We start from the raw sequence: 18,133 nt of genomic DNA on the forward strand, positions 1-18,133 counted from the left end.
AGCAGTTGAGATGGTGTCTGGTAGGGCTGGGAATTAGAGCTAGGTGTTGAGAGTCGCACAAGATTGGGATAACCAGAGGGGAGAATCTAAGATCTTTTGGGACCGAAGTCTCTATTCTCTCCCGATGAGGCAACTTGGTGGTACAGTGGATAGAGCGCTGGACCTGGAGTCAGGAAGACCTAGGTTCAAATCCAGCCTCAGACACTTACTAGTTGTGTGACTCTGGGCAAGTCACTTAACCTCTACCTGCCTCAGTTTCCTCATTTGTAAAATGGGGGTCTTAATAACACCTACCTTCCAGGGTGATTGTGAAGATCAAATGAAATAATATTTGTGAAGTGCTTAGTGCAGGGCCCAGCACATAGTAAGTGTTTAATAAATTCTTGTTCTCTTCCTCTCTCTGTCCCCTTCTTTCAGCAATTGGTGGTCAAGCCAGATCAGCTGATCAAGCGTCGAGGGAAGCTAGGCCTGGTTGGAGTCAACCTCAACTTAGATGGTGTCAAGTCCTGGCTGAAGACCAGGCTTGGAAAAGAGATCACGGTGAGTGTCGAAGGAAAGAAATTGAACTCTCTAGGGGACCCAGGGTTGGGCCACATATGCTGGCATTTGGACCAAACTTATTTAGGTCTGGATTACATCTGTATTGAATGGTACTCAGGCTTCCTTGGGCCCCCTCTGCCTTTTACTACCCTCATAGTGTAGGCTCATGGCGTACCAACCCATCAGTTACTGTGGTAGAGATGATGCAAGAGTAACTATTACATACATCCCGAAATCATTTGTGAGATTCCTGTTAGAGATATCCTCTGTTAACATGGCTATCAGAGGGCACAGTGTCCTGGTAAGCAGTGTAGATGAGGCTGAGCCAGTAGTGATGACTACCTGTGTGAAAAGCTTGTTTTGACTGTAGACAGCAGAGCCAAAGCAAATGTTAGCTAAGGTGAGAGGGAATAAAGGGATAATTAATCTATGGTTTAAGCTCAAGAACAGGAGTTTCTCATTTTCTCTCCTAGGATTTGGAATAGCATCAATGGTGGTTTGGTTTTTTTTTTCCCTATACCTGATTTTACTGTGGCAGGACCACACAAAGCTCGGATATTGTGGGTGGTGGGTAGGAGGGGAATAATGACATATTTTTTGCATCAGGTGCACAGGGGGTTAAGGAAGGAGGAAGATGGTTCAGAGATAAGGTTTGGAAAGGGGAGAGTGGAGGAAGGGATGAGCTTCTTCCTTTTTTTTTTTTTTAAATGGGAACCCCTCAGAACAATTTCCCAGGGTTTCAGATGGGGGACTAATAAAGTTATATATATTTTTTCCTTCCCCAACTTCTGAATGTCCTTGCCTTTGGGGACTGAAGACTGGGTGTGTGTTTGTGTTTTTGTAGAAGGGAAATAACGCATCCCTGGGGATGCTGTCATCTTCTTCCCCCTCCAGTCAGGGAGGGGGGCATCTGGGCAGCCGTCTGGCTAGGCGGGAGCTGTGATGGATCCCTGTCTGGGTCCCTGACTCAGCGGTGACGCATGGAATTAAGTCAGGGGACAAGGGGATAAGCCGTGTCTGAAGGAGGGAGCAGTCTGCCAATGCCTCAGTCAGACTGATTAGCTCTGTGTGGTTCCCCCTAACTCCCCAGGAGGGTCAGTGTCAAAAAGCTTTTTAAGTGTCCTGATTTATCTCCTTTTCCTTCCTCCATTGTGTATTACCTCACTACCCTTGGGCAGCAAGTTGGCTCTTTATTCTACCCAAATAAACTCTTATTTCTTCTCCCTACCCCCCATTTTGGGAAGCAGATGTGGTGGATCTAGTCATTACATGCTATTCTTCAGAGGTGGTATGGAGAAGTCATGGAAGGCTCATGTAGGTTCCGTCTCTATAAACCTCACTGCATAGGAGAAACCTCCCCCTATGTTTGCCAGGGGCAGGTTCAGGCTGGTGTGGCGGCAGGGGAAGTGTGTGATGATCTAGGAAGATCTCCTTAAGCCCAGATATCCCTATCCCTCTAGCTCCTGTTGCCACGGGTTAGAGCCCAGGGGCAGGTTCTGTCTCAGTGGTCCTGACCTTCTAAACGGGAAGCAATGAGAGATTGCTTACCCTCAGCTCCCAAGATAAGATTTGTTCCATATTCAGCTTCTACCTTTGTTTTTTTTCCAGATTGGCAAGGCCAAGGGCATCCTTAAGAATTTCCTCATCGAACCCTTTGTCCCTCACACTCAGGTGTGTATCAACTAACCCGTTGACAAATATTTATTCATCAAACAATCAGTAAAGTATTTACTAAATGTGTTGCCAAGAATTGTATTAAGTACAGATAAAGAGACAAAAGTGAAAATTCCTGTCCACGAGGAATTTATCTTGAAGGAGAGATAGTTTCTACAGATAGAAGCACCTACTATGTGCCAGGCCCTGTGCGTCCAGAAACACCCCTAGCATTCTTCTTTTCCCCACTCCTTTTGTCCCTTTGTTTTTGTTGACTTGCAAGGTGTTTAAAGGGAAAATCAGACTGATAGAAAAGCAGTTAGATTTGGGAACTGGAGCCTGGAGAAGTGGGTTAAGGGGGAGAAGAGGGAGTGAGAAAATGAATATAACTTGCCAGATGGGAGGAACTAAGGCCTGAAGACAAAGTGAACTTCCTATTGTCCAACATGTGGAACTGGGTCCATGCTGGATCGGGTTAAACTGTTCTGCTGTGTCTGGAGATAACAGGCATCCCCCTTGTGTATGTGCTTTTACAGGGAAAGATGTTAAGCCAGCATTCCATGGGTGAACAGTCTCGTCCCCCTGTTTTTAGAAGTTAGGCTTACATCTAGTGGCACCTTGGGTATCATGCAGAGCCCAGGGCTGACTCCTGCAGTTCTTGCCTTTCCTGTTTCTCTGGGGTTGTTAGTTCCTGCCTAATTGTTTGCCCAACCTCCCAGGCCGAAGAGTTCTACGTCTGCATCTATGCCACTCGAGAAGGGGACTATGTCCTGTTCCATCATGAGGGTGGGATGGACGTTGGGGATGTTGACACCAGTGCCCAGAAGCTGCTGGTTGGAGTAAATGAGAAACTGCACCCTACTGACATCAAGCAACATCTGCTGACTCATGTCCCTGAGAGCAAGAAAGAGTTGAGTGTGGGCAAAGGAGTGACCCCTCTAGGGTGGTGAGGGGAGAGGCAAGGTGATCCCAGGGAGAAGTAGTGCATCCAACTTGGTCCTTATGGGAAGGAGCAGTCTAGAAGGGCTCTGTTTTTATCTGAGATACCCCTAATCCCCAGTGACATTAGTGTGACACCCAAGCCTTGATTTATTATGGGGTTAGGGGGGATGTGCAGGGGGAACATGGGACAGAGAGGGTAGTGGAGACAATCCAGTCCATATTCTTTTATCCTAGGATCCTAAATTTTCTTGGAAAGGAGAAAAAAAGCAGTTAGGCCCTTTAACCTATGGGGCAGTGAGAGATGACGTCATGCAGCAAAATCCAAGGCAGACAGAAGCTGTCTTCCCATCTGGGAGAGGATTGAGTCAAAGAGAAAAATATTCATCATCTGCCAGTTATGCCCTCTCCTTGTCTGACAGCTCCTTTCTGCCTCAGTGCCCCAAGGACAGGTGCTAAGACAGACAGAGCCTCTGAGATGAACCATTTTGCAGGGAGCAGACAGGGTTGAGCTGGGTCTAAGCATCAGGGAATTGAAGCTGAGAGTGTGTATGTCTCCCTTTCCTCCCTCCCCTCCCTCTAAGCTGAGAGATCTCCCCTCATGGATGACTCTGTTTCTCTCAACTCAGGATCTTGGCCAGCTTTATTTCAGGACTCTTCAACCTCTATGAAGACCTCTACTTCACCTACCTTGAGATCAACCCCCTTGGTAATGTGGATCTGCCACATGGGAAGGAGGGAGAGGTGGGGAGAAAATGGAAGCTGTAGCTGCAGCCTCCTGTTGGATTTTGCCAGAGTAGCTGCCCTTGGTAGCAGGTGTGCATTAGGAGTAGGTAGGGAGGAAAGGAAGGAAGGAGATGCTTCAGTCTCCAGGTAGGACATCCAGAGTCTGGGAGGGGGAAGTCCTTACTTAAGACCCCTGAATTTGCTTCTAAAATATGTTAATAATTGTATTTCAGTATTATTGGCTTCCTTTGTACTCCTCTGTGTTTTGTGCTATGCATTTAAAAACATTGTTCTGGGAAGGAGGTCCTTAGGCTTTACCAGTTAGCTGAAGGGGTCCGTGATCCCCCCCCCCAAAAAGGGTTAAGAACCCCTGGTCTAAGCCTTCTCGAGTTGACCCTTGGTCTTTCAGGACTGGCGATCTCTCTAGCCTGTTCCACATTTTGAATTCCTTGCCTTGGTGAATGTTATTGTTGACATCTGCATGGGTCCTTTCTGTTGCCCTTCAGGTCAGTGTCTTCCTGCCAGGACCTGCCTCTGCTTTATCCTAGCCCTTCAAAAGCACCTTCCTTCTGCTAGTTTTGTGTCCTCAGACACCTTCTTTCCCTTCCCTTCCCAGAACACACACCCCAGCACTGTTCCTGATGAGTTAGTCAATCATTGACACACTTCAGAATGAGCCAGTGAGTCAGGCTGTGACACGGCCCTTTGGTTTGGCAGCCTGGAGTGGGGGGAGGAGGGAGGCTCAGGCGCCTTTGGCCGCTGCTGCTTGGTACAAAGTCCAGAAAGCCAGGAAGTAAAATCATTTGCTCTGAGCACGGCTGATTTGGCATTCTTTTTAACGAGTGGAAGGAGGAATCTCTAGCCAACTTAATTATCCAAATGGACCCTGGGGGCTGGGGGTGGGAGAGGGAAAAAAAAGAGGTGGATTTGTTCTGAGCCAGAGTTAAATTAACCCTGACATTTGGGAGAAGGGATGGCAGGGAGCTTGGTTCTGTCCTCCTCCAGCAGGAAAACAGGCTACTCCCTTATCCTGGAGCTGGCTTCTCCCTTTTGGGAGGTCCTAGGCCATGGGGTACAGTGGAAAGTGAGCTTGATTACTAGTCAGACATTGCATTCAAATCCTGGTTCCACCAGTTACTTCACTGTGTGGCCTTTGATAAGTTACTTAAGCTCTGTGCTTCAGTTTTCTCACTTGAAAAATGCTGGGGTTGGATTAGATGATGTCTCTGGTCCCTTTTAGCTCCAAGTTAGGGGTTTTTACATTTGTAGGGGGTGGCCCAGATTCCTATGATAGTCTAAGGAAGCCTTTGGACCCCTTATCAGAATAGTATTTTTTGATTCATCCAACAAAACACGTAGGATTACAAAGGAAACCAACCATATTGAAATACAATGATCAAAGTAGTTTTTAAGCAAAGAAACAAGTTCTCTGACCCCAGGTTAAGAACACCTGCTGTGTTCAGGGATGCTAATGAGCTGAATGTAGCTGCAGAAATGTGTAGCTGGGACACAATTGCATTTCTTTTTAGGGAGGAGTGGGATGGGGAGAACAATGGATAGAGTTGGCAATTTATATTAAAGCAAGAAAAAGAACATTGCCTTGAAAGCCCTGCTATAGGTAGGATCATTGATTCTTAAGAGGGTAAACCAGCCTTCCAGACCAATCAAAAATGAACCAACAACTCATTTTTCTGAAGCATGCTTTCCTTGGAACCTAGCCTGCGTTCTTTTGGGGTCTAGGGAATCATCAGATTAAGGCCCATGGCTGTGAGGGGGAGCTTCAGGGGACACAAGAGAAGGGGGAGGGTAGGTAGGTCTCCCAAGGGCCCTGGGGTGGACTCCTGCCTGACTACTCTTCTTTCCCCAGTTGTGACAAAGGATGGCGTCTATATCCTGGACTTAGCTGCCAAGATTGATGCCACAGCTGACTACATCTGCAAAGTGAAATGGGGAGACCTGGAATTTCCTCCCCCCTTTGGGCGGGAAGCTTATCCAGAGGTAGAACCCCATTCCCCCACCCTCCCACCCCTCTCCTCTTATCCTTTCCACCTATCCCTATAGAGCATTGCTCAATGACAGGGTAGAGGCTTGGTTATTTGGTAATCAAGGGAATCTTGTAGATAATGCAGACATGGAGGGAGGGTAAGGGTATGTGTTTGAGTGCTATATGGGGCAGGGCAGGGGTGAGGGCAGAATGAGGGGAGTCTGTCATTCTCTGCTCTTCATCAAGGGAGATAGATTGCTGAAGCCCAGGCTCCCTTGGCAGTCTCAGCCAAGAAAAGAATGATGAGTTTGATTTAATTTTCTTAAAACACCCTCAGACAGAGTTGGCAGTGGGAGATGAATATCTGCAAAGCCTTTGTATCCTGGCCAGAAATCCTTTTAAATGTTCTTCTCAATCTACCTCCCTAGGTTCAGGCTTTTAACTTGATTGGATGGCTTCTGTTCTTTGCTGTCTTCCAACCATTTCCCTCTGAGCTGAATCAGAAGGCGGCTCTGGCTGCTCTTTCAGAATGTTAATTGACCTCTTGCCACCACCCCTACCACCTTTAAAAGTCTTTACCTTGAGATTAGGCATTATTAGGCCATCTAGGCTGAGGGAAGAGTCTGGGGCTAGCAAAGGAGATTTCTGGGGGTGGGGGGTGGGGGGTGGGGAAAAACAGCGGGTGGGGGTGGGGAGGGAGGAGGTGGGAGGTTAGTAGGAGATAAGAATGGGCGAAAACGGAGAGGAAAGGGAAGGGTCCCATCCTAGACATGGGCCGAAGGAGGAATTAAGGCAGCAGAGGAAGGAGAGCTGGTAGGTTTGGCCCAAAGAGATGCCTGATGCAGAGGATGATGATACTGAGGGCATAATGTTCTCTTTTAAAAACCTTGTCTCTCAGAAATGAGGGGCCCTGCCCAGTCTCCCCCTGCCAAAGTCAGTTTAATGACCTCGTACCAAGTGTCTCTTGAGAGAGGGAGGTATCTAGATTGTCTTCCAGTTTGGGGGAAAAGATTGGCTGGGGGTAGCGGAGCAAAGTCATCTGTGGACAGATTGCCTAGGCCAGGAAGAGACCATTCATTCTGTGATTTCCCCCAGGAAGCCTACATTGCTGACTTAGATGCCAAAAGTGGGGCGAGCTTGAAGCTGACCTTGCTTAACCCCAAGGGAAGGATTTGGACGATGGTGGCTGGAGGTGGTGCCTCTGTTGTATACAGGTGAATTTAGGGAAGGGGGAAGTACTGGTAGAGAGGAAGGTGTTTTTCCACATGACCTATCCCCTTCCTTCTCTGGAGAGTGGGGATTAGAACCTCAAGCAGCAAATGAGAACACTTTTCTAGATTTTTAGTTCTCTTCAGTCTTGTTGTGACCTATGACACAATGTCTTAGAGACCATGTCTGCCCACCTGCTGCAAGGAGAGGGCCTCTCCAAAGTGCTTTGGGAAAGGGCCCATGGCATAGATTTTATACATTAGTTTTAAAGCCAGAAGCAAGGAAAATCTGTGTGTTCTCTAGAACTGTTTCCTGGGGCTAATTTTACCTGTTGCTTTAGTTACTAGTCAGTCTTCTTGGACATGGATTGAAATATACCGTGCCGGGTAACTGGCTCAGAAAGAGAATGCCATGTAGAGCCTGTATCAGATTGCATGCTGTCTTGGGGAGGAGGAGGAGGAGGGAACAGGGAAACATTTAGAATTCAAAATCTTAAAAAAGTGAATGTTGGAAACTAAAAATAAATTAATAAAAGAGAGAATGTCAGTCTGTAAAAATAATAAAAGTCTGTAAAAAAATAACACAACCATTCATCCATATGCTAGTTCCCCCTTCCCCTCCTGCCAGTGCTCTGTAGGGGTGGTTCCATGTTAAGATGTTATAATATTATACTGGCTATGGAATTAGGAAGTCCTGAGTTCAGATCTTGCCTTTGATATTGGCTAGCTGTGTGGCCATAGGTAAGTCACCTCACTGCTCTGAGTCTCAGTTTTCTTACCTGTAAAGTGGGAGATCCTACCTATAGCACCTACCATACAGAGTTTAGAGGCTCAGATGAGATGAATTCTTTAAAGTGACCCACAAATTTTAAGGCGCAATACAAGTGTCCATTCTTATTTATCTGACCTAAATAGCATCAACTGATGGTTTATAAGAGCATCAGATCACAGATTTAGAGCTGGAAGGGACCTTAGAGGTCATTGAGACCAACTCCCTCATTTTATAGGGGAGGAAAAGTAGGCAGAGAGAGGCCAAGTAGCTAAGATGTGTCTGAGGTGGATTTTGAGCTTCTTGTCTTCTGTTTGGCCCTCTATCCACTATACCATGCGCCCTGTCTGTAGTAAGATTGCCTACACTTAATGTTTAACCCCAGGTTGTAAGCTTTCCTATCCAATCCCCTTGTTCATGCTGTCCACCTCCAGTAGAATGGATGTTCCTTGGGGGTAAGGACTGTCTCTGGAGCCTCAATGTAGTGGTCACTTAGTAGACACTTGTTGATCCATTGGTGGTTGGATAACTAAAAGTGAACTATAACCTCCGTTTTCTTGCCCCAATCACTTTTTTCACAGTGACACAATCTGTGACTTGGGGGGTGTAGAGGAACTGGCTAATTATGGGGAGTACTCAGGAGCCCCCAGTGAGCAGCAAACCTATGACTATGCCAAGACCATCCTCTCCCTCATGACCCGGGAGAAGCACCCACAAGGTGAGACGGTTCCCCCTGCCCTCCTCCAAAAGAAAGCCTCCATCTGATCCTGCCCCCAGGGCCTGATAGAACACTCTGCCCCCCTCTTTTTTCCATCTTGTAGGTTATCTGCATGTTAACCCTTGGCCTGCTTTTTAATTACCAGCTGACTTTCCTGCCCACTGTAATTGGTGTGTGCTCAGGACAGGAATATAGGCTAGTTCCATCATTCTCATATGCCAGACTTGGTTAAAAAGGGTAGTCTTCTGCATCAGAAATAATAGTTGAGGAATTGTCTGCAGTTTGGAATCTCTTGCTTCATGGTGTGTGTCATTTACAGCTCTGGGCCCGAAAGGTCCAGGAGGAGTTGTCACTTCCATCTTATGTATTCTCTGATGGCTCTGAGGTCAGTTACAGAAGAACTGGTCAGTGGGTGAAAGGGATGGCCCAAGTCCAGGCTTAATAAGAGCCTGGGCTATTTCTGCTTCCCTCCTAGAAAAGTAAATAGTGGTTAATGTAGGTTGTTAATGTGCTCTGTGGTTTAAGAACAAAACACCACCTGGGGAAAAGGACCATAATCAATAGTAAATGTGTAGCCAACACAAGCCTCAGAGAATGGTACATACCAGGGAGCCCCTCCCACCACCGGAGGACTGAAAGATTTTGTCTTTCTTCTTTTACTGGGGTTAGTTTGTGACATGCTAGTCATTGTCCCAAAACTGATCTCTTTTCTATCCTCACCTCAAACTTAGGCAAAATACTCATCATTGGAGGCAGCATTGCAAACTTCACTAATGTTGCGGCCACCTTTAAGGTAAGGAACTCTTGTGGGTAGTAGCAACTTCTGGGGAGGAGGGGTGACTGGGAGGAAAGGTAAGTGTGTGTACGTCCTAGGGATTGAGGCGCAGGCCAGGGGTATTATCTGTAGGCTAGACAGCTAGAAGGTAGTTCAAGTGGGTTCTGTGGTCATGGAGTCTTCATTAGGAATTGGGCTCCCCGAGGACCCAGCTGAGAAAGTTGCTGATTAACTGGGTTTCAGTTTCCCCCATTGGTCACATGGAGGGTCATGGGTCTGGCCCCTCCTACCCAGGTTGGTGTAAAGTCCTTGGTGACTGGTTGTTCGTTGTTTTCAGTTATCCTAAAGTGGTTGTTTTGGTTTTTTATTAGATGTTTTATATTTTAACTTAAACTTAATATTCTAATATCACTTCAGATGATGGAAATTTGCTTAGTAGCTGTTCTCATTTAAATTAAAATAATTTCAGGGCATAAAATACCATAACATATTACAGTCACTCCCTTTGAATTCCCATTAGGATTCTTTGTTCATTCATTTTCATTTACTTTTCCTAATAAAAAGTAATTGGATTTGTACCCAATTCTACTTCTCCCCACCCCCCATTTTTTTATTATTTCATTAAGTCTTTTTTCAGATTCTTTTGATATTCTCATAATTGTCCATCTTAATTGCATTGTGGTATATTCCATCACATTAGCACCACAGTTTCACCAATGAGATACTTAGGTTGCTGCTAGGTCTTTTTGTTTGGTTGGTTTTTTGCAATCACATATAATGCTACTGTAAAAATCTTTGAACAGATAGCTTTTTTTTTAAATGACATTTTCCAACAATTATTTTTGTAATTTTTACTGCTTACTGCCAAGAATCCAAAAAGATTCTTGAAGTTTGCAGTTTCACCCTCAATCAATGAGTGTGACGGGTTTTCTACTGTCTTGCCAGCATTGGATTTGTTTGTTTTTAATTATTTTTCTAAGGTTCTTTTACAATCTAATGTGTAGATTATCTAGGCTTTTCTCTAATGACCCTTCTCATCCATCTGTTCTCTCCTTTCCTGTTTTTGTTAGCTTTTTGGTCAAAAACAAGGGTAGACCATAAAGTAAGGAGACTGGTTTTGCCTTTTGGTTTGTATACAGGCTCTGAAGATCATTCTAAATGAAGTCTTTCCCTCTGTGCTCCCCCCACCCCCAAATTGCACTTTAAGCAGTGGCAGCATTGTCATTAGAATGAATGTCTAGCTTCCTAAGGAGACTCATTTGGAGGCTATTAAAACAGTTCTCACATCAGTTGTTTTGAACCTGGTTGTATATATACAGGAATCAGACCCTGTGCTATCCTTTGTTTGTTGATCTCCAGGGCATCGTGCGGGCAATTCGAGATTACCAAGGTCCCCTGAAGGAGCATGAGGTCACCATCTTTGTTCGAAGGGGTGGTCCTAACTACCAGGAAGGCTTACGGGTGATGGGAGAAGTTGGTAAGGTTGAGGGTTCTGGCCCTTTTTCACTCTTACTTCTCAGCACCCCTTGAAACTTTCGATTTCATATGTTAGGTTTCCCCTTCCTTTTCCAGTATCCTTCTGCCTACACGTGAAATTCTGTGACTGCTTTCCTGTTGTTTCTTCCTTTCTCAACTTTCTTCCCCCACTCCAATTTTGTGCTAATTTTTGCCCTCTGTTCCTCTCCTACCCCAAAATGCCCATTTTTCCTTGGTCTGTCCTTCCATTTGTGACTAGGTTTGTTTGCTTTGTGTGAACTGATCCCTACTAAAAACACGTGTTGTAGGTGGCGAGCCCTCAGAGGGCAGGGAGGGGCCCTGCCTAAAATATGACCCTCCCAACTGGAAACAGACAGGCTTATGACAAACAGCATTATTCAATCCTAAACAAACCTACATTAAAAATACAACACTTTTTTTTTAATCCTGTTGAAAAGAAGAAATTAATGGCCCTCTTTCATTCAGTCAGTGTGACTGAGCACTTTACTGAGTGTAGGAGCTTCTGGGAAGGACCTTAAGGGGTTATTGCAACAGAAATAAACAAGGACCCTGCCAGCGTGGAGTTGATTGCTGTTGATTGGAGAGAGAAAAATAATCAGCCAGCAACATAATTAGGGAAAATTAAAACTGACTTTTCATGCTGTTCTGTCCCCTTTGCCCTTTTTCCTGCTCTCTACAAAAGAAAGAAGGAATACATTCCTCCCCCCAAGAATTGGTAACAGCTGGTTTTAATGTTGGTTTTTATTTGAGTAACTTACCAACTGATAAAAGTGGTAGATGGTCTCAAATGGGCTTGCTTAGAAATGTATCCAATGTAGGGCATTTCGGTAGAGTGAAACGAGTGAAGATTCCTGTTTACTAGCTGTGTGATCCTGTCACCTCCCTGAGCCTCAGTTTCCTTTCCTATAAGGTGGTGACAAGAACACCTGTGTAGTACCAACAACAACCTTCCTCCCCACCTCCCCCAAGGTTGTTGTGAATGCTAGTGCCAGTAAAGAGAGCACCTTGCAACCCTAAAAAGGACTATGTGAATATCAGCCTTTATTAATACGGCTGCCAGTTATAAGCTCTGTTATGGATAAGTTCTGGTCAATGTGGGAAGAAAGATCCTCATGAAATTAGGCATGACTCTTATTTTTTTTTCTCTTTCTCTCTTCCCTCACTCCAGGGAAAACCACTGGGATCCCCATCCATGTCTTTGGCACCGAGACTCACATGACTGCCATTGTGGGCATGGCCCTAGGATACCGGCCCATTCCAAACCAGCCTCCCACTGCTGCCCACACGGCCAACTTCCTCCTCAATGCCAGTGGCAGCTCTTCGGTAGATAACAGTTTTCTCTTCCTTCTTTTACCCTATGCTTGTTTTCCTCTGGGCCATCTCTAGTCATACTGATGAATATCTGGCCACTGGACCCAGATGGCTCTGGAGTAGAAAGTAAGGCTGGTGACCTTGCACAGCCCTCCCTCACACAATCAAAGGCAAATCATGTCATCATCTCCCTGAGGTCATGGTCTTCTTCCAGAATGAAGGACAAACACAAATAGTAACTGTTTCTCTTTTGACCAGCAACCTTGAGGGTCTTCCCCTCCCAGTTTTTTTTTTTTTTTATTAAAGGGGTCATCCCTTGACTCACTTCTTAAAGAGGTCTATTCACTGAATGGATGTTACCTCACTTAAAAGTGAGAATCTGAAAAGACCTTAGCTTAAAAGGGCCAGTGTCTTCCTTTGCATCCTAGGCCATCTCCAGTCCTTCTGATGAATATCTGGCCACTGGACCTAGATGGCTTTGGAGGAGAAAAGGAGGCTGGTGACTTTGCAGAGCTCTCCCTTACTCAAATCAAAGTCAGTTGCAAGTCATGTCATCACCTCCCTGATGTCATGGTCCTCTTCCAGAACGAAGGACAAACACAACGTAACAGCTTGTTTTCCTCCTAACTCTTTTAACAGGCAAGGGAGAATAAAAAGAATAGGGTAGAATGCATTCTGATTTCCTTAGGGCTGGGGCCTAACTGGTTTTTTTTTTCCAGGTAGTCTTTACTTCCTGATTTTTTTTCAGGGGGCACTTCATGGGACAGCAATGACTTTGAGGTAACCCAGATTTCCTCTCTCCCACCAGACGCCAGCCCCCAGCAGGACGGCATCTTTTTCTGAATCCAAGGCTGATGATGTGGCACCTGCAAAGAAGGCCAAACCAGCTGCAACCCAAGGTAGACTGTCTTAGTGGTGAGGAGCCTCTGAGGCCTTCCCTGTTTCCTGCCCTGGTTTGTTATCTGAGTAAAGAGGAAGAAAAAGTCGTTTGGATGTTGATGTGGGGGAGGGAACTGGAAAAAAAGGATGACGTTTACTGTGGATAAGGGATGATTGTGGCCTTTAAAACTGATTTTACTGAAGGTTTAAGGTCCAGAGCTGTCTAGGATAGTTCTTTTTCACTCATCATACCCTTTAGTATCCCCCCCTTCCTTGTTCTGTGCTGAAGGGAGGAACGCATGAAGGTGATGACAGGAGGAGACGAGGTTGCAGAAATGCCAGAATGAGTCGAAAATATAAATCAGAATTCCTCTTTGACTCTCTTCTCTTTCCCACGTGGAAAACAGAGAGCTGGCTCCCTGATTTTGATTCTTGCCACTTGTGTGAGTTTCCCATCTCAGACTTGCCCTAATTTAAATAATTTTGTTTTTGGGTGGGAGGTGGGATGTCCAGGATTTCTGGTGTGGCTTGCTCTGAGGACGGGTCTCGGTAAGGTGGCAGCCTCCAGAGAGGTCAATGTCAGCCTTGCTCACCTTTCTTAAATGATTCATTCTCTGACTGCTCATCCTAGCCCAGGTGATAGGGAAGGATGAAGGAAGGAAGGACCACCAACGTTCTGCTCACACCTGAGTGAGTCCTTTTCAAAGCCCAGCTTGCACTGTCCTCTTCCCTTCCCTTATTTATTCTGAGTTGGAGTTGGAGAGGTTTTTGCCCCTCCTTAGTCCCTTTCCCATATATTTCCTACCATCTTGCTGTAGTCTGAGTGGACAAGATGGCAGTGGTATAATTGGAAGCCTTTTTTTTCCTTGACCCTCCAGTACTATGCACTTATCTTTGGACTCTTTGGAGTCTTCTGTGGGTCACTCAGTTGCCTTGGTAATTCTCTTTGACAGATTCAGTCCCAAGTCCAAGATCCCCGAAAGGTAGGATGCCCATTGCTAGCTAAATGTGTGGCCTTGTTAGTGGTTGATCATTTTGCTGTGTGCTTTTTTTTCCTCTCTCTCTCTGGTGGGTTTGTAGTGTTGTCTGGAATCTCTCCTGTCTTTTACTCTCCTCCTTGAGTCCTGTTTTTCTTCTTCCTCACTCAGCATGTTAACACACTACTATTCTAACTGGGTGACTGACCAGGGCAGAGCCTGGTTGGGGTGGAGTTGGGTGAGCGGCAGAAGAGGAGGAGGAGGAGAGGGTTTGGAGGTTGGAGACTGAGAATCAGGGAGATGAAAGCAGTTTTTGCTAAAGGGAGAAGGGAGCCTGAGATGATGGTTTTGTGTCTTTCCTTCCTCTATGTATAGGAAAGGATTGGGAGGTAGAGAAATAAGGTCATCATGGTAGCTGAGAAATTCATCCAGCTCCCTCTTAACGTGTGTTCTTTTTTTTTTTATTATTTTATTTTTTATTTTATTTTATTTTATTTTTTTAACGTGTATTCTTTGGAGGAAGTGGGGAGCCTGGTTAAGGTTCTACTATGAAATTCATAGTGATGTCCAATGCTCATTCATAGCCAAAATGACCACGTCTCCCACTCTTCTTGTCTCTACCTTCCCCTATCCTCCATCCCCTCAACCTGGTTTTTTAGCTCTCCCGAGGAGCAATAGGGATGTGCTTGGATTTTGTTCATTTCCCTGTCCTTGGGAGTAGGAACTGAGAAGGGAAAATGTTCTGGAGGCAGGTCAAGTCCTAAGTACCCTGGTTGATACGTAAATTGGATAATTGAGAGTTGTCTATAATTTTTTTGTGTGTTCACATCATCAAGATCACCCTAGTTAGGAGGACCATATCAGGATCACCTTAGATAGGATAGTTGGGGTGACATAGAAAGCAGGTTTGGCTATTGGGTCACTCTGGCTTTAGGATACAAAACATGTGATTAGAAAGATGACATTTGTGGGATCCCTGAGAAACCTCCAGATAATACCGACGAGCAGGGTTTCCCCAGAGAAAATAATCCAAATGGATATATTATTAAATTCAAATCATAATACCTATAAGTTGTAGGCCTGGATCCCTACTAAAGCATATGGGGCCCCTGCCCTTCACTCACAAAGCTTATAGATAGAACCAGAGAAAAAAAATCACTAACTGGTTCCTGGAACCTTTGCTAAAATAAAATCTTTCAAAATTAAAATAAATCGTTCTTATTTCCCAGCTTCCCCTTTGTTTCTGTCCTGTCTCCTGCTAAGTTTTGAGCATGGTAGGCAAGGAAGAAGGGCTGGAGCAGAGCAGACGTTGGTCTTTGGGCAGGCTCAGTGGTGAGCGAGCCATTTTCTCCTAGGTTTGTCTACCTGCAAGTGGAGCTGGAAGTTCAGGCTGCGTAGTCATGGCTTCATCCCTCTGGCCACCTTTTGGGCCTGTTACCTCTCTGATCACAGTGCTGATGCTTGAGCCTTCAGTGACCCCCTCTCACTCCCCTCCCCAATCTTTCCATACAAATCCATGTGAACCTCAACTTGGCGCTGTCCATACCAGCTTCCAAGGCCACTGGGGCAGGGATTGTTTTCAGCCAACATATAGACTCTGCTCCCATTAAAGTTGGAAATGGGGTGTGATTGAGGAGCATTTTCTGGGACTTCTGCTTTCCTTTAACCCCTTAGGAGACCAAGTTTGTTTTGTGTGTATAGATGCCCAGGGCACAGCTAGGGAGATTTTTTTTTTTTTAAATAAAGAGAATGTGGGGAATCCTAGCTTCCTAGGACCCTCCATCCCCAAGGGGTCTGAAAGTCCCACTGAGTTTGAGGGAGCAAGGTGAAGAGCCCAAGCATGGCTGGTGACAGTGGTATTTTTTCTCACTTGCATGCCTTACATTTTGTAAGTTGTTACTAGTTTAGGCTTATCCCTCTGATACTCTCTCACTTCCCCATATGGGCCTTAGTCTCCTCATCTCTAGAATGAGCAGAGGTGGGACCCAATGATCTCCTGTGTCCCTTCTGGCTCTAAAGTTCTTTGTAACTGATCTGGCTCTGGTCCCATGTGGCAGTTCCTGCTGGATTCCTGCTATAACTAGGACAAATGAATTTGTTGCCTGAAGAAATAGAAGAGAGTGTTTTTTGTTTGGGAGTTAGAGCTAGGATTTAGAAGTCTAGGGAATCTCTTTCCTTTGCATGCAGAACTGATGTCTGCTCTTCAGTCTTATCTCAGAGTGTTGTCTATAATCCTGAGAGAGGTAAAATGACTTGTCCAGGGTCATATAGCCAGTATGTGTCAGAAGCAGGACTTGAAGGTGTTGTGACTCTGAGGTTGGCTCAGGGTGTCTGTAACCACAACATTTCTCTCAAGAGAGTTATAGTGTATGAGGTATGATTATAAAGACATATATCTAGGGGCAGCTAAGAGGCACAGTGGATAGAAGACCAACTCTGGGGTCAGGGGGAAGTGAGTTCAGATTTGGCCTCAGACACTTACTAGCTATGTGACCCTGGGCAAGTCACTTAACCCCGACTGCCTCAAGGACAAGAAAGAAAGAAAGAGAGGAGAGAGAGAAGGAAAGAAAAGAAATACATCCTGTTGCTGGCTGGCTGCCTGCCTGATCCCTTTATCTCTAGGGAAACAGGTTGATATTCCACTTCTCCAAGGCAGGGTTGCAGAGATGTCAAGAGGTGAGGTTGATGCTGCCTTTCATACCTCATTTATCACGTATCACAGATCTTGCTATCATTTTATAGATGAGGAACCTGAGGCCTATAGAGGTTAAGTATCTTGGGCCAGACCACACAGGTAGTAAGTAGCCTTGGTGAGATTGAAATTCAAGTCTGGTGGCTTGCACCCTGACCACTGCACCCACATTTCTTGGGTCTCTTTTATTACAGTAGATTAAGATCAGATTCATCTAAATGGTAGCAGTCCTTGTTCCCCCCTAGAACCTCCCCCCAATCCCCTGTCCTACCCGCATGAAGAGCGACTCTCTCAGGGCATATGTGTACACGTCCACATACCCGTACTCTATTGCCATGCCTCTGGTGGAATGAGGTGGTAACCAGCTCCCCTTTCTGCTAGTCGTGTTGCTAGAGGAGAAATGAGAGAGCAAAAAGGATGTTTTTTAGGGCTCATGTTCCCTCCCTTCTGCCCCTTCTCTTCCTGCTTACCTACTGAGGACCCCTCAGGGAGCATGTGGTGGTGGCCCAGTGGTTATAGTGAACCCTCCAGAAAGTGGTGGAAAGAAGGGGAATGGGAACAGGTAGAGACACGCCCCGAGGGTTAATTGCCCTCGCAACAAATGGCTTCCCCCTTTTTTTTTGACCGAATCCCCAGTAACTCGATAGTGATGGTAGGGATTCTGCATAGTCTAGTATGGTAATGCCCATTATCTTGAATTCTGAGAAGACATAACTTGAACTACGTGGAAGTAATTTTTGTTTTAAATTAGGAGTTTTTTTTCCACATTAGGAGGAAGGGCAAGATTTGCCATGCCAGTTATATAAACAAAGTAGGGAGGATCAGTGTTTAACCAAAGAAAGCAAACTTTTAGAATCAACATCCCATTGGCAAATACACATAATTCAACAAATATAAATGATTCTTATCGCTTCAGTCAAGCAGGTCCAGCAGGATTTAGCAATACTTTCCCACTGTTCCAGTTACTGGTTGTGCTTGAAAGTAATAACCCTCAGGTTTTAGAAGATTATTTATATTCAGACCATTCAGGAATTCAGGCTGGCTTCAGGTTAATGAGGTTTTAGTAGAACATTAGTCAAGTTCGACTATTAATACATTATCTCAGCATCTCTCTGAGATGTTGATAGCTCTCCCTTCTTCCCTCTCCCCCTCTACTCCCAAAAGAACCCACTTAGATTCTGAGTCCAGGGGCGGAGGGTGGGAGCCCTAGTGATCCAGGCCCTTGTACTCTGTCCTGTTCTCCTCTCTGCCACTGTAGGAAAGGCCACAACCCTTTTCAGCCGACACACTAAGGCGATCGTTTGGGGCATGCAGACACGCGCTGTGCAGGGCATGCTCGACTTCGACTACATCTGTTCCCGTGATGAGCCCTCAGTGGCTGCCATGGTCTATCCTTTCACGTGAGTCACCCCATTAGGAAGGCCTAAAACAGACCTGGAGTGGAGTGGGAAGATGATGGTGGTGA

The 18,133-nt window shown here is 45.5% G+C and overlaps 1 protein-coding gene across 3 annotated transcripts in view; it reads left to right on the top strand.

Moving 5' to 3' along the window:
* Window positions 1-18,133, top strand: part of ACLY (ATP citrate lyase) — a 45,018-nt gene that overhangs the window by 5,993 nt on the left and 20,892 nt on the right. For 2 of the 3 annotated variants that reach the window (XM_027870351.1, XM_027870352.1), the window contains exons 3-15: window positions 418-540; window positions 2,149-2,211; window positions 2,913-3,103; window positions 3,762-3,841; window positions 5,726-5,856; window positions 6,938-7,056; window positions 8,401-8,537; window positions 9,269-9,330; window positions 10,672-10,789; window positions 11,978-12,132; window positions 12,929-13,019; window positions 13,953-13,982; window positions 17,927-18,068. In XM_027870351.1, the coding sequence (XP_027726152.1) occupies window positions 418-540; window positions 2,149-2,211; window positions 2,913-3,103; window positions 3,762-3,841; window positions 5,726-5,856; window positions 6,938-7,056; window positions 8,401-8,537; window positions 9,269-9,330; window positions 10,672-10,789; window positions 11,978-12,132; window positions 12,929-13,019; window positions 13,953-13,982; window positions 17,927-18,068 (1,442 nt within the window). The remainder of the gene's footprint in view (window positions 1-417; window positions 541-2,148; window positions 2,212-2,912; window positions 3,104-3,761; window positions 3,842-5,725; window positions 5,857-6,937; window positions 7,057-8,400; window positions 8,538-9,268; window positions 9,331-10,671; window positions 10,790-11,977; window positions 12,133-12,928; window positions 13,020-13,952; window positions 13,983-17,926; window positions 18,069-18,133) is intronic. The other variant, XM_027870353.1, reaches the window with a different exon arrangement.

Source organism: Vombatus ursinus, unplaced genomic scaffold (genome assembly GCF_900497805.2).
Source record: "Vombatus ursinus unplaced genomic scaffold, bare-nosed wombat genome assembly UNPS02014797.1, whole genome shotgun sequence".
Classification (NCBI taxonomy): domain Eukaryota; kingdom Metazoa; phylum Chordata; class Mammalia; order Diprotodontia; family Vombatidae; genus Vombatus; species Vombatus ursinus.